The 12,387-nt window shown below is 47.6% G+C and overlaps 1 protein-coding gene across 3 annotated transcripts in view; it reads left to right on the top strand.

The window, feature by feature from the left end:
• ZDHHC14 (zDHHC palmitoyltransferase 14) overlaps positions 1–12,387 on the top strand; it is a 249,325-nt gene that overhangs the window by 208,584 nt on the left and 28,354 nt on the right. For all 3 annotated transcript variants that reach the window (XM_074333749.2, XM_019749318.3, XM_019749308.3), the window contains exons 6-7: positions 8,639–8,741; positions 9,850–9,959. In XM_074333749.2, coding sequence (XP_074189850.2) covers positions 8,639–8,741; positions 9,850–9,959 — 213 coding nt within the window. The remainder of the gene's footprint in view (positions 1–8,638; positions 8,742–9,849; positions 9,960–12,387) is intronic.

The following is a 12,387-nucleotide window of genomic DNA, read 5'->3' as shown; positions in this document are numbered from 1 at the left end:
CTTTCATCTCTGCATCGGAGAAGCAGTGAGGACAATGGGACGGCTGCCTGGTGCTATGAACTTTGAAGAACCTCCTGGCCTTCCCTAGGGAGAGGGACAAAAGGAGAGTCTTCTCCAAACAGGATGTCACTGGTCCTCAGTCCACACAGCCAGACAGGTCCCAACAGAGGAGACCCACTGTGCATCTGTTTCCTTCAAACTTTTTTTACCAAATGCCCACCGCGTGCAAAACCTGCTGGGGTTACAAAGTCAAAACCAAACCAAAAACAAAAACGATCCGTCCGGAGTTTGAAGCACATTCCATCAAAAGGGGACAGAGCAGCGATGGGGGCAGCATGATTCATTTTTCTCAATGAACATCTGTTGATCCCAAGATCTGGGCAATGACTCTGATTTCTTAAAAGCAGAATACGTCTTAAGTGTCATAAAAAGAAGTCGTAGAATGCACTGGAAGTGGGGAGTGAGGTCCAGAAGGAAGATGTACACCCTGCAAGGAAATCAGGAAAGGCATAGACAGGTGGCACTTGCACAGGGTTTGGAAAGATGGGTGGGGTTCTAACAGGAGAATGGAGAGGAGAGGTCCCTGGCAGGGCCAAGGGCCTGAGCCAGGCCCCAGGTGGGTGTGCTGGGTTTGTAGGGAAGAGCAGGCCTTTTCTAAGGCTCGAGCCGGACTTGTGTTCTTTCAGTCACTGGGCAGGTTTGGCAGGGTGTGCACTGCGGACTAGCGGTGCTGGCAATCAACGCTGGGGTCTGCCCTAATGGTATAAGGACACAGATGCTCTTACCAACCAGCTCACCTGGTGGGCAAAGCCGGAAGGCGCTGTGATAGCTAAGCCCTGGGGAAGCGGGGGCGGGGAGGGCAGCAGTGATTGCTCCCAGGAGGGGGGTGGGGGGTCATGACAGCGCCAAACACCAGGGAGGAGCAGCCCCCTTCCCCCGGCCACTGGGGAACCAGCTCAGATTTGGGGCAGGTGAATGACATCAGAGCTGGGTTTTGTTGCTGTTTTGTTTTTGAGGATATTCATCTTGCATCAGGGAACAACTGGAGTGAAATAGTGACGAGACGTTTGCAGAGGACAGGCCCGGAAATCGAAATCCAAGGCAAGCTCAGCTGGGAGCTGGGCAGTCGGGTCAGCACCACCGGGAGTGGGAAGCAGGAGGAAGGGGTCCGAGCGAGTCTGAGGGTTCAGCCCAGGGCGCAGGCGCAGGTTTGCGGAGAAATGAACTCTGGTTGAGATACATTTACCCACAGAACCTAAGAGATCACACACGGGAACCCCCACAGCAGCCTAGAGTAACTTTAGGGTCCTCTGGCGTTACGTGCATGAGATGTGGAAGGAAGGGGAAAATCAGGTACCCGACAGTGAGCACGTTACAGCCGCATGGGAAACGTTACCAAGTGACACAGCATCAGGGAAGCCACGTGGCCACGCCTCCCGCTCTCGGACCTCTCAGGTGTGGGAGGTGGCGCCCTGACGACCAGGTGCGTGAGGCCAACAGCCGCTTTTCCGCGTCATTTGAGGAGGAGCCTGGAGAGGGGATCCCTGCCCATCAACTGCCGTTTCAATGGACCAGCGTTAATGTCCAATTAAAAGGATTACAGTCATTTTCAATCATGACTTATTGTTCAGCGCTCCCGAAACAAAGAGTTTTCAGTGGTTGCGAAATCACATGGTAATTAATTCTACATTTGTGGAGGCTTTGGACAGAAAGCCTTTTTATCCCCAATTTGCGGTCATTTCGAGGCACACTCTGGAAGACACGGATGGCCGTCATTGTGTTTTGATGGAATGTGCTAGAAGGCTTGGAGTTGGCCCGAGTGCCCACGTAAAGGAAAGACACCATAGGCCCAATGGAAAATTCAGGAAGGCAGCACAGGCCTTCGCTAACACTAGGCTTTCAGGGCCCGTCCAAAATGAGATCTGTTCATCGTCGCGAGGACCCCAGGAAATAGGTAGGAGAGGGGTCCTTCGGTCTGGACCTGCACTGAGAGGTTAGTGCCCCCAATTTACACTCTGCAGTGTTGCCAGAACGGGAGCCCGGTTCTCCTAACTAACCGCCAGGGAACAGACTCCTTCCCACTGTCCCCACCCAGTCAGATGGAGGGAGTTTCATGGAGAATAAGCATCACATTCTGCGTCATAAGATCACAAAGTGGGGAGGAGTGGTGTGGTTTTTAGAATTGCCCAAGCAATGAAAGATCATATTCTCACTGTAAAAAGTTTCAAACAGTCAGAAAGGTAAGAGTAAGAAGGAGGCCTTTGCTCTTGTCTCGTCCTCTATGGCCCTGCAGGCATCCTTGCCAGTTTTTATGGGTCCTTCCAGATCGTCTTCTACGAGCTTGAAGACATGTGTGCCTTCACGCACACAGACCGGTGTACAGCTGGGGCAACTGCTTGTACCTCAAAGGGATCAGACTCTCTGCATTGTTCTACCGTTTGACTTTTACATGTTTCCTGGAGACATTTCCATGTCAACATAGAGATCTACCTCGTACTTTTTTCAACTGCTTTATAGAATTCCGGAACACAGATGAACCACAGTGTACTTTTCTATTGATGGATATTTAGATGTCTTAATTCTTTCACTGCTCAAAAAATGCAGTAGTGAATTTTCTTATATGTATTTCTTGGTGCACATGGGTTGGTATTTCTCTAGGATTTACAACTAGATGTGGAATTGATGAGTTGAAAATTAAGCGTATTTTAAATGTTGACTGATATGCCAAATTGTCCCCTAAAGAGATTGTACCAATGAATTTTCCCATTTCCTCACACCTTCACCCACACTGTGTGTTACCAGTTCTGTGATGTTTTGCCAATTTAATGAGCTGAAAAAAATTCATTGTTTTAATTTTCATTCTCTGGATAATCTGTTTGTATGTATTTTGATCTTTGTTTGCCTTTTTTTTCTTACCACAATGTGTCAATCCATACCCTTTGTCCATTCTTTTAACTGGGTTATTTGTTCTTTTTCTATTAACATATTCCTTATGTATTTTCAGTAATAATCTTTTAAATATCTTTTGCCAATATTTTTCTCCCAATCTGTTAACTTTACTTTTTTTATACAAAAATGTTTCATTTATTAATGAAATCAATCTATAAACCATATACTACGTGGCTCCAGGGCTTTGTGCCTTGTATCCTCACTCCAAAATTTTACAAATCATTCCTTTATTTTCCTTTATGACCTTTATATTTTGTTTCTTAAGTTTGGCACAGTAATTTGTCTGCGATATAATTTTGTGTGTGTGGTGTGAGCTGAAGTCCTAATTTTATTTTTCCCAAATCTTTAGCAAAGGGTCCCCATACGGCTTATTATTCTGTTCTAGCAGTTCACAAACGTGTTGGTCTCAGGACCCCTTTACAGTCTTACAAACAAGACCTTTTGTTTATGTAGATTATATCTATTTCTATATATTGTGTTTGAAATTAAAACTGAGAAAATTTTAAAACACAAGAATCCACAAGCATCCATTAGCATGAGAATGAGGACATCTTGCATCGCGCAGCCTCCGGGAGCAGCCTCCGAGTGACAGACTGAGAGTGAAACTGGTAAATAGTGTTGGGATGTTTACGGGAAACTAGTTTTGACCTGGAGGATCCCTGAACGGATCTTGGGGACCCCAAGGGTCCCCGGGCCACCCCTTGAGAACCGGTCATCTACTGTCCCACCACTAAATTGAAATGCCTTCTTCATCCCGTATGTGCACGAGTCTGTTTGAGATTCTGTTCTGGTGCTGTTCTCACCTTGCTTGTTTACCAGGAAGGCTTCTCTCGTCCCCATCCCCATGGTGTTCTTTGTCAAAATTTCTTACTTTTTCTTGCACACTTTCTCCTCCTGATTGATTTTGGAGTCAGTTTGCCTGATTCCGTTTTTTTAAAATTCCAGTTGCAATTTTGATTAGAATTATAGTGACTTCATAGATTGATTTGGGACGACAACACATCCTTATTGCCTGATATAAAAGCATCTAGGAGAAAAGGATTTGAGAGCCTGAAAGATGATGGTCAAGTGATCTCGTCTGAAGGGTCTCAGGGACTTGCCATTTTCAAAGTGTCAGCCGTGTAGATCACCGGGAAGTCAAGGTCCCAGGCAGCGTGATGAGCCGGCACGCAGGTGACACGGGCACGAGCTGTATTTTCCTATCTCTAAGGATTACGGGGTCATCTAATTGATGAGGAAAATATGCTGACAGATTCTGAACCTAAATAAAAGTATTACATGCTGATATAGACATTCAACCTAGAGAACAAAGGGAACTGTCTCTGATTCTGACCTCACATGAAAGCTCTTCCCGTAAGTCAGCATCGCCTATTCCACTGTAACTTTTAGGGGGAGGGGAAAAAAAGGAAATTCCCAACAGCATCTGTTTCTTATGTTTAAATATCAGAACCCGAGGCAGACCCACCACAGAATAAGACGGATGAGGACTCGGGCACATGTCCGGTGCCCACGGAGCAATCCCTTAACACGATGTGGCACCCAGGGCCTCATAAGCCCAGTGCACAGACAGGAAAGGGCCCAAGGCAACACCTTGCACTTCAGCATTCCCTGGCCCTTCTGGAATCCAGCGGAGTTTGGTTAATGAAATAGTTTGAAATACACAAACTTTCTACAATAAATTGTCATCTGGATTTGGCACTAGGCAAAAAAAATCAGGTCTCCAGCCTGAATGCAGAAATGTGAAGAAATAGGCAGTGACATAGTAACAGAGACAAGTTCTTCACTCATTAGACAAAGTCTAAGGAGATGGGACTGATGTCACAGGCAGTCTCAGTCTTGCTGCCTGTCCTGTGACACTGCCATAGTTTGGGGCCTTGGGAAGGCTTCTTTCTCTCCTAGACGTCTGGAGACCAAGTTCTAGTTCTGTTCTGCCATGAACTGCTGTGTGAGTTCTTACAAGTGGCTTGACCACTCTGAGCCTCGGCCTCCTATCTGTAAAAAAAAAAAAGAGATTGGAATAAATCAGGGCATTTTGACTTGGGGGTCAATGTGTACCCATGGAGAGGTGTCAGGGGAGTTTATAAGCCTCCTGAAATTATAAGAAAAAATGTGTTTGTGTGCATTTTTCTGAAAAAACAATGGGAACCCAAAAAGGTTAAAAGCTTTGGTTCCATGATCTCTCACCGTTTACGACTCTCCAGACACTGAGGTGTCCTCACTATTCTGCCCAACACTGTGGCCATGTCATTCAAGGCCATCTCCCCTCGCTTATTTCCCATGGGAGACCAGGCCCCTATTCCATTAGGGTTGGGAGCTCATCCTCCCCCATGGAGAGCATGCACTCCTGGGAATGCATAGAAGCCCAATGGAGAGGCATCTGTGCATCAGCCTTGTTCAGTCCTTTTGAATTCTGTCATCAGCTAGAGAGTGCCTTGGGCTGTGACATCTGGGGCTAGGGACTGTGAGGAATTTAAAGACATGCCCGGAAACACAAAAGGGCCTCACTGTCTTACTGGGAGTTGGGGGAGACATACAGGCTGGCAGTTGCAGCTGCTATAATTTGGAACTCTGATGCAATAAACGTCCAAGTGCTTATTAAATTGGCTTCCAGTGGAGTTGGCATGTTTCCTTTTACTTCTCTTTTAAAAAAATCAGTAAATGAGTTTTTATACATTTAAGAGAAATTTATATTTCTTATTACGGCATTGGTGTTTTCACCATCTAGCTGGTGGGTCAGCGAGGAGATATGTTGTTCAGATATTTGTACTGCAGTCTGACAGTGAACTTGGAGGGGAAGGAACTCCTTCAGCTGCCACAGGTTCAGGAATCCCTGACAAGCTTCTCCTCCAGCAGAAGGGAGGGTCAGCCTAGAGCCACCTGTCCCTCAGCAAGAATTAAGAAAGGAACCAGCCTATGGCTTTTCTCTCATAGCTGTCGAGCTAGACTTCCAGGGTTCAAATCCTAGCTCTGCTATATCTTAAATTACTTAACTGCTTTCTGCCTCAGTTTCTCTGTAGGTGAATTGGGAACTGTGCTTCTCGCTGTATTGTTCTGAGGATTGCGTTAGTCCCCGTGAAGCCTTGGGAACAGTACCTGACACATAGCCCGTGATGCCAGCCACAGTTATGAATGATGCTGAGTATTCCCTAAGGTGAACTGGGAGAAGCCTCAGCTGTGGGGGAGAAGCGAGCGTGAGCGAGCCGCCGCAGTTTGCATCCTGCCTTGAATTCATGTCATTTTGATACAGCTGTGAGCTAACGGTGAAACTACATTCTGCTATTTATAAGCTGCTCCTAAGGCACACGAGATATTAATATAGAAGCTGCATTTTTATTGTTGCTGCTCTAAACCTTTACAATTCCACATCGACTGGCAGCAATGCCTCCTGGTGGGGGTAATGATTGCAAGTGGCATTGCAGAAGGAGCAGCAGCCAGAAAGTGGGGAGGAGGCACTTAAAATGCTGTCACTCACCTCCACTTTAATGCCAGTCTTTACATGGTTCACACATATGAATGGTCTGCATATTTTGACATCACCAGCTTTCTACCTGGAATGTAAGCTTTGGGCGATGCATAGTATTTCTGAGGTCAAAGTTCGGCTCTTGCCTTATTCAGTAAAGAAGTCCTTGCTTCCATTTTTTTATTCTCTGTTTTCTACTTCGTCTCATGCATCGCCTTCCCTTTGATCTTTCTGTCTCTTATCTTTTCCTCATCTCTACAAATTCCTTGCCAGTGTCGTCTCCACTGATGCATCCCGTTTTCCTGACTCACCTTCCCCCTGCTTCACGTCTGCTCTCACGCCAGTGTGGGGCAGGACTCCCACGTGGGCTGCCTCCCCAGTCTGTCCCCTCTGGGTGGAGGGATGACAGGAGGAGGAGGGAAAGCAGTTAAGCATGAGACCCTCTTTGCTACAAGGGCCACCATTTGTGCGTCCCCAGCTGCACACCGGGCCTCCCGCCATCCCCATTTGCCCACCCGAGTAATCCTGGGAGAAATGAAGGGGTTGCCCAGGCTGGTGGCAGCCCTGGGAGGGGTCTGCTTCTGTGCATCTTTCTATTCTCCCGTTGTTCCTCCCTACTCATCCATATTTATCTGCTTTTCCAAACTACTGACTTGGTTTTCCTCTTCTCAGAGACGTGACTGCTCCTCCCTCCCATGTACCTCCTTCCTCCAGGAGGGTGGGCAGGGCCCTCTGGAAGACCCTGGCTGCTCTGGGCTGTTTCTCTCTCGGCTAGCTAGGAACATTCTTCTCCTGAGATGTCCTTTTAATTCCAGGGTGGTGCTTTCTTTCGAGCTTGCAGTTTCTAGAAGTTTAGACCTTAGAAAAGGAAAGCATTTTCTGCCTCTCCCAGAGCAGACCCAGTGGTTTTTCCTGTTGCTGAAAGTCCGTCGCCAGCCAGGAGCCTTTTCGCCTCTCCTGGTGTGTGCAGCCCCACGGGCCCAGACAATGGCGTCCATTGTGATGTGGAGAATTATGGCACTGCTCTGGATAATGTATTTATTTCCGTGGTCTAAAGATGAATTGGATATAATCCTGCAAAAATCAATGGCGATACATTATAGCATGGTCTATGGCTTCCATTCTTGGAAGCATCGGGAAAGCATGAGTATTTACTTTCTCTCCCTATAATTTAGAGTAGAGGGATGCATGTATATATTTAAACTCCCAGACCTATGATGAATTTTTTTTCTGAGAAACATCTGTACCTTATGAACAAAGTTTTGTAAACCTTTGGGGGACAGAGAAATTTTCTAGTCTTTTCAAATTGCCACACTCTTGGTTGATTTGTCTCTTCTGTTGAAGAATGCCAAGCTTTTTCTCCTTTGGTTATAGCACACTTTGTGGAACTCTAACTGCCCCTCATTCAGTGTCTGCTGAGCAACCAGGTTTCCCTGTTACCTATCAAACAGCTGGAGACAGCCTTATATGTCAGGGTTGGCTGACGGTCAGGGAAAAGATCCCCTAAGTAATAATACCCCTCGCCTCATGCCACTCTGAGGAATGCCCCCACTGGGTCAGAAGCCCACCCACAGGTAGGCGCAGACAGCCACCAAAGTATGGAAGGGCTGTCAAGAGAGAGGAAGCCATGAAGATAAGCCCTGCCTGGGCTACAGCCATCGGCAGTCACCCCTGCACATGACTGTCAACTGTTGCTGGTGTGACAATTTGCAGCCTCAAATCGGGTTGGGAGAGAAACCTGTTGGGACTACAGCCCTCAGCATTCAGAAGCCAAAATTAGAGTCTGATTGAATTGATGTTCAGTAGTGAGTCCTTTTTCGGGAGCCTGGCCTCTGCCGACTCCAGCCAGTGAGTTTCCTGGGTTTGCTGCCACCGTCAGTGGCAACACAGTGAGTGACAAAAAAAGGCAAAGGTCAGGTGGGGAGGGCAGTCAGAGGAACTGTCACCCATGAAGAAGTAAGCAGGTCATGCTCAGGGAGCCCACCAGTCATTTACTGAGGGCAGATGCTATGCAAGTGGCAGGAGAATGGGGCGTGGGGCCTGCCGCAAAGGTCACCCTCTGGTTAGGGAGACCAGCCGATTGAGCCGGTGCCAGGCTAAATCGACAGACAAATGCAAGAGGGCTCGGTGTCGGCCTGTGCTTTCCTGTCCTAATCGCAAGTCCGCCGGCTCCTGGGGGACCCTAAGCTTTTCCCGTCCTCCCAGTTCACTTCCTTGACTCCACGTCACCGTGCTGGAGGCTGTGGTGTGCTTCTTCTCCGTCTGGTCTATTGTTGGGCTCTCGGGTTTCCACACGTACCTGATCAGCTCCAACCAGACAACAAATGAAGATGTAAGTTCCTGGTGGTATGGGGCCTGGGTGTGCTCTTTTATGTTCAGCAACCGAGGAGAAAGGGACAGAGAAGATTAGCGGCCATGCCTTCCACGCATCCCGTTTCAGATGTGAGCCCTTGGAAGCAAAGAACGTGCAGACATTTCATCTGTTCTCCAGTTTCTCTGTTGGAAAGCTCTAAATTGTCTTGCTTTCCGGCCACATCGGTTAGATACTAAGATCGTCCAAGTGACACCCCATTCTGAGCCCTGAGGAGGAGATTCTGTTCGCTTCCTTCCCAGTGGTTTTGTGAGCAACTTGTCACCCCTCCCCTGAAGAGAGGCCAGGGCAGGCTGGCATCTCAGTGGACACATAGGCCTGCCTTTCACAGTTACCATCTCTGTTCCTTTTTGGAGGCAATTACCCGGACCCAGGGTTCGACTTTTTGTCCAGGATTACGTGCCTCTACTTACTATGGATGGAGAGGAGGTATCAAAACAAGAAGCACAATGCTGGAAAATGTTTCTTCATAAGTCTGGTCCTCTTTGCGCTAAATATTTAGATTCTGAGCGAGTCTCCATTAGTGTATGAATTAAAGGTTTCAGAATCACTCAGCTTCCCTTTGAGACTTGAGAAAATCGGTGCTGATGAGATATGTGAGTTAAGAGCGTATTAATACACGTTTTTTGTATTTGGTAACTATGAACGTTAGCGTTTGAAAAATTTTTTTGGCGACACTGTGAGGCTGAATTCAGATGGGCTGTAAACTGGCAATTAGGGGAGCCATGTTAACCCTTGGGCTGCCATTCATTTAATTACCGTTTAGCACATTAAATGTGCGTATGAAAAAAATCTCCACTGGTTTATGTGAGCTGACCTCTCAGTGCCATGTAGCACAAATAGATTATTGTCCCCAGAGAATGTTACTTTCTCCCCAGTCTGACCTGGGTTATTTCCAAGTTTTGGGGTAAGTGCCAGTTTTCCTTGACAGAAGTATCCCCATTTCTGTCCTGCTGAAGAAATGAGTAAAGATGATTTGCATTCATTGTGGACTTCTCAGGGTCCAATTTGCCTGAACTGTGGCATTGATATGAAGGATACTGCATTACTGACTCTCCTTTTCTTTCAGATTAAAGGATCTTGGTCAAATAAAAGAGGTAAAGAAAATTACAACCCCTACAGCTACGGAAATATCTTTACCAATTGCTGTGTTGCCCTGTGTGGGCCCATCTCTCCAAGGTGAGACTTAGAAAGCGTCATGCTCTTTACCAGATCCCAGGAAAGCAGGCACCTTAGCTAAGTGAGCACAGGTGCGACCTGGCCATATAGCTGGTGGATTGGGTCACACTGACCAGAAGACCACCAGGTCTGAGCTTCACTTGGTGCCACGGGGACAAGGCCTTTAGTGAAATAGAGATCATAGATATCTCGCTGTTTGTTGTATTATGCTGGGCGCCTTTTTGGTTCTTCCACTGAATTTGTGTCACACTCAGGGAAAATCCCCAAAAGGTCAAATAGGGAAACTGAGGTATGTGACCTCATTAATTATTGAATGATGTTGAGTGTCAGTGGTAAGCAGGGAGCTGTGGTTAGCATAGTGAGGGAGATGTAGGAAGCACTTAGAAAACCTGTGGAAATAAGGGCTAAGGGCAGAGTTATATAGAATGTAAATGCTGAGATAGTTTGGTGGGAGAGATCCGTGTGGCATGAAGCAGCTGAGATTGTGGTGATGATAATAAGACAACAATAATATTAACGGCAGTAGCTGACATTTATTGAACAGTAGTAGGCTCTGTTCTAAGTGCTTTATATGTGTTAACTTTTAGAACCTCACTCTGTACCTGTGAGGTAGGTACTATTATATCTCATTTTATGGATGAGGAAACTGAGGCACAGAGAGGTTAAATAATATGCCCGAGATCACACAGCAAGTAAATGCTGCCTAGTCAGGGCTCACACCCAGTCATCTGACATCAGAACCCACGCGTGTGTTTACTGGGACATACTGTCTCCACATCAGAATCATCCACGTCCCCAGTAGAGTCAGCTTTTAATTATTTGTGAGTTACACCCATGGAGAATGTTTCCAACACATCGATCAAAAGGGAGGGGGTGGTGTTTGTGTTGGTCCTCCCTCTCATCGCCTTCTCTCTCCTGTCTCTGTCCTGCCTCTCCCAGCCCCTCTGCCCTTAAGAGGGCCAGGGCTTTTCACGGGCATCTCTGCCAGCCCCGCCCACTGAACAGAGTCCTGTGCTTCAGACAGGGGCTAAGAATCACCTGTGTGCCCAGAATTGTGCATTTAAGTTGCTTCTAAAACATTTCCAATGTGCTCATGAGAGAGACAGAGTGTGTGTGCATGTGTGTCTTCCTGTTTCCCAGTGAGATCTATAGACCCACATTCAGTTCCCCTGTGCAGTGTCCTCAGTGGGGACAGCAGGGTGGGAATGGCCAAGTTTGGGGGAAGGATGGGGTGGGGGTGGGGTTCATCCTCATACAAACCGGGCAGGAGGAATGGAAAATTGGAAAGACTGCAGCTCAGTGCTGTGGGTCGGCCAGTCCTAAGAATTCAATTGGCCGCTACTACTGAGCAAGCGCTGTGGGACAAACTGCAGGGTGCAGCTTCGTGGGCGATACAGACCCATTGATTGCAAATCCTCACAGTGATGGAGGGGCTGTGATGGAGGGCAGGATGCAGGTTCCAGGGAACATGTAGGTGGGCTTCCCAGAGGAGGGGGCTATCCTAAAGGATGAGTAGGAATTGGAAGAAAAGCATTACGAAGACAGAGGGAAGAGCATGTGCAAAGGCTCAGAGGTGAGGGGAGAGCCTGGCTTGTCAGAGGAGGAACTGAAGGGGTTCATGTGTGGGAGTGAGGGGTCAAGGAGGCCCAAGGTACGTGATGATATGAGGGGAGCCTGCCACGAGGGGCTCACAGACCATTCTGAGAACTAGAAGGAGATGTGTGGCGGAATGTCACACTCTTAGGTGGTGGCTGGTACATTAAACGGGCTGAATACATAGGATGCAGGCCGACAACGTTATGTTTTTCTCCCTGCTGTCCCTTCAGACTCTCTTGGTGACCTAGTTCTTTTTCTGCTCCTGGGTGAAATCCACTGAGAGTTCCTTAATGTCCTCTGTCACTTAAGGGGGAAAAAAAGACTCAGGCCACTTCCATTTCCTCCGAAATAGTGTCATTTCAGTGACCAGAACTTCAAAGTTCATTGAAGGTTAACACTTTCCATCCCTTCACGCCTCCCCAGGTTGGGATTTCTACATGTCTTTTGGGGGGATACAGTCCAACCCCGGAGATGGCCCTGTGAGCCAACTCCCCACTGGCGCTCTCCCAGGGACCCACGTCTGGCTGCTCAGCCCCACTCCCAGCCTCCTGGTTCTCTTCCTGTGCAGGGTGCCGATGACCCCTTTCTCCCTGTCATCCTTTGCTCTTTTCACCTTCAGTCTTTTATACTCTCGAAGGGGGTTGCACACTTGGTCTGCGAACCCCTTTGACGGTCCTGCATGGATGGTCCAGCACCTCCCTTTGGCAGATGGAGGTTCTCGGTTGCCTGTTGTTTTTTTCTAAACTTGAAGATTCAACTGAAACTGAAGCACCGAGCATTTCTTTTCAAGATCCTGTCACAAGCGTATTTTAATGGCTTGTTCTTCCGTCAC

The sequence above is a fragment of the Rhinolophus sinicus genome, chromosome 2 (genome assembly GCF_057876585.1).
Source record: "Rhinolophus sinicus isolate RSI-liver-muscle chromosome 2, RSI-T2T, whole genome shotgun sequence".
Taxonomy (NCBI): Eukaryota; Metazoa; Chordata; class Mammalia; order Chiroptera; family Rhinolophidae; genus Rhinolophus; species Rhinolophus sinicus.
The sequence above is the reverse complement of the archived record's forward strand: the minus strand, read 5'-3'. Positions and strand labels throughout refer to the sequence as shown.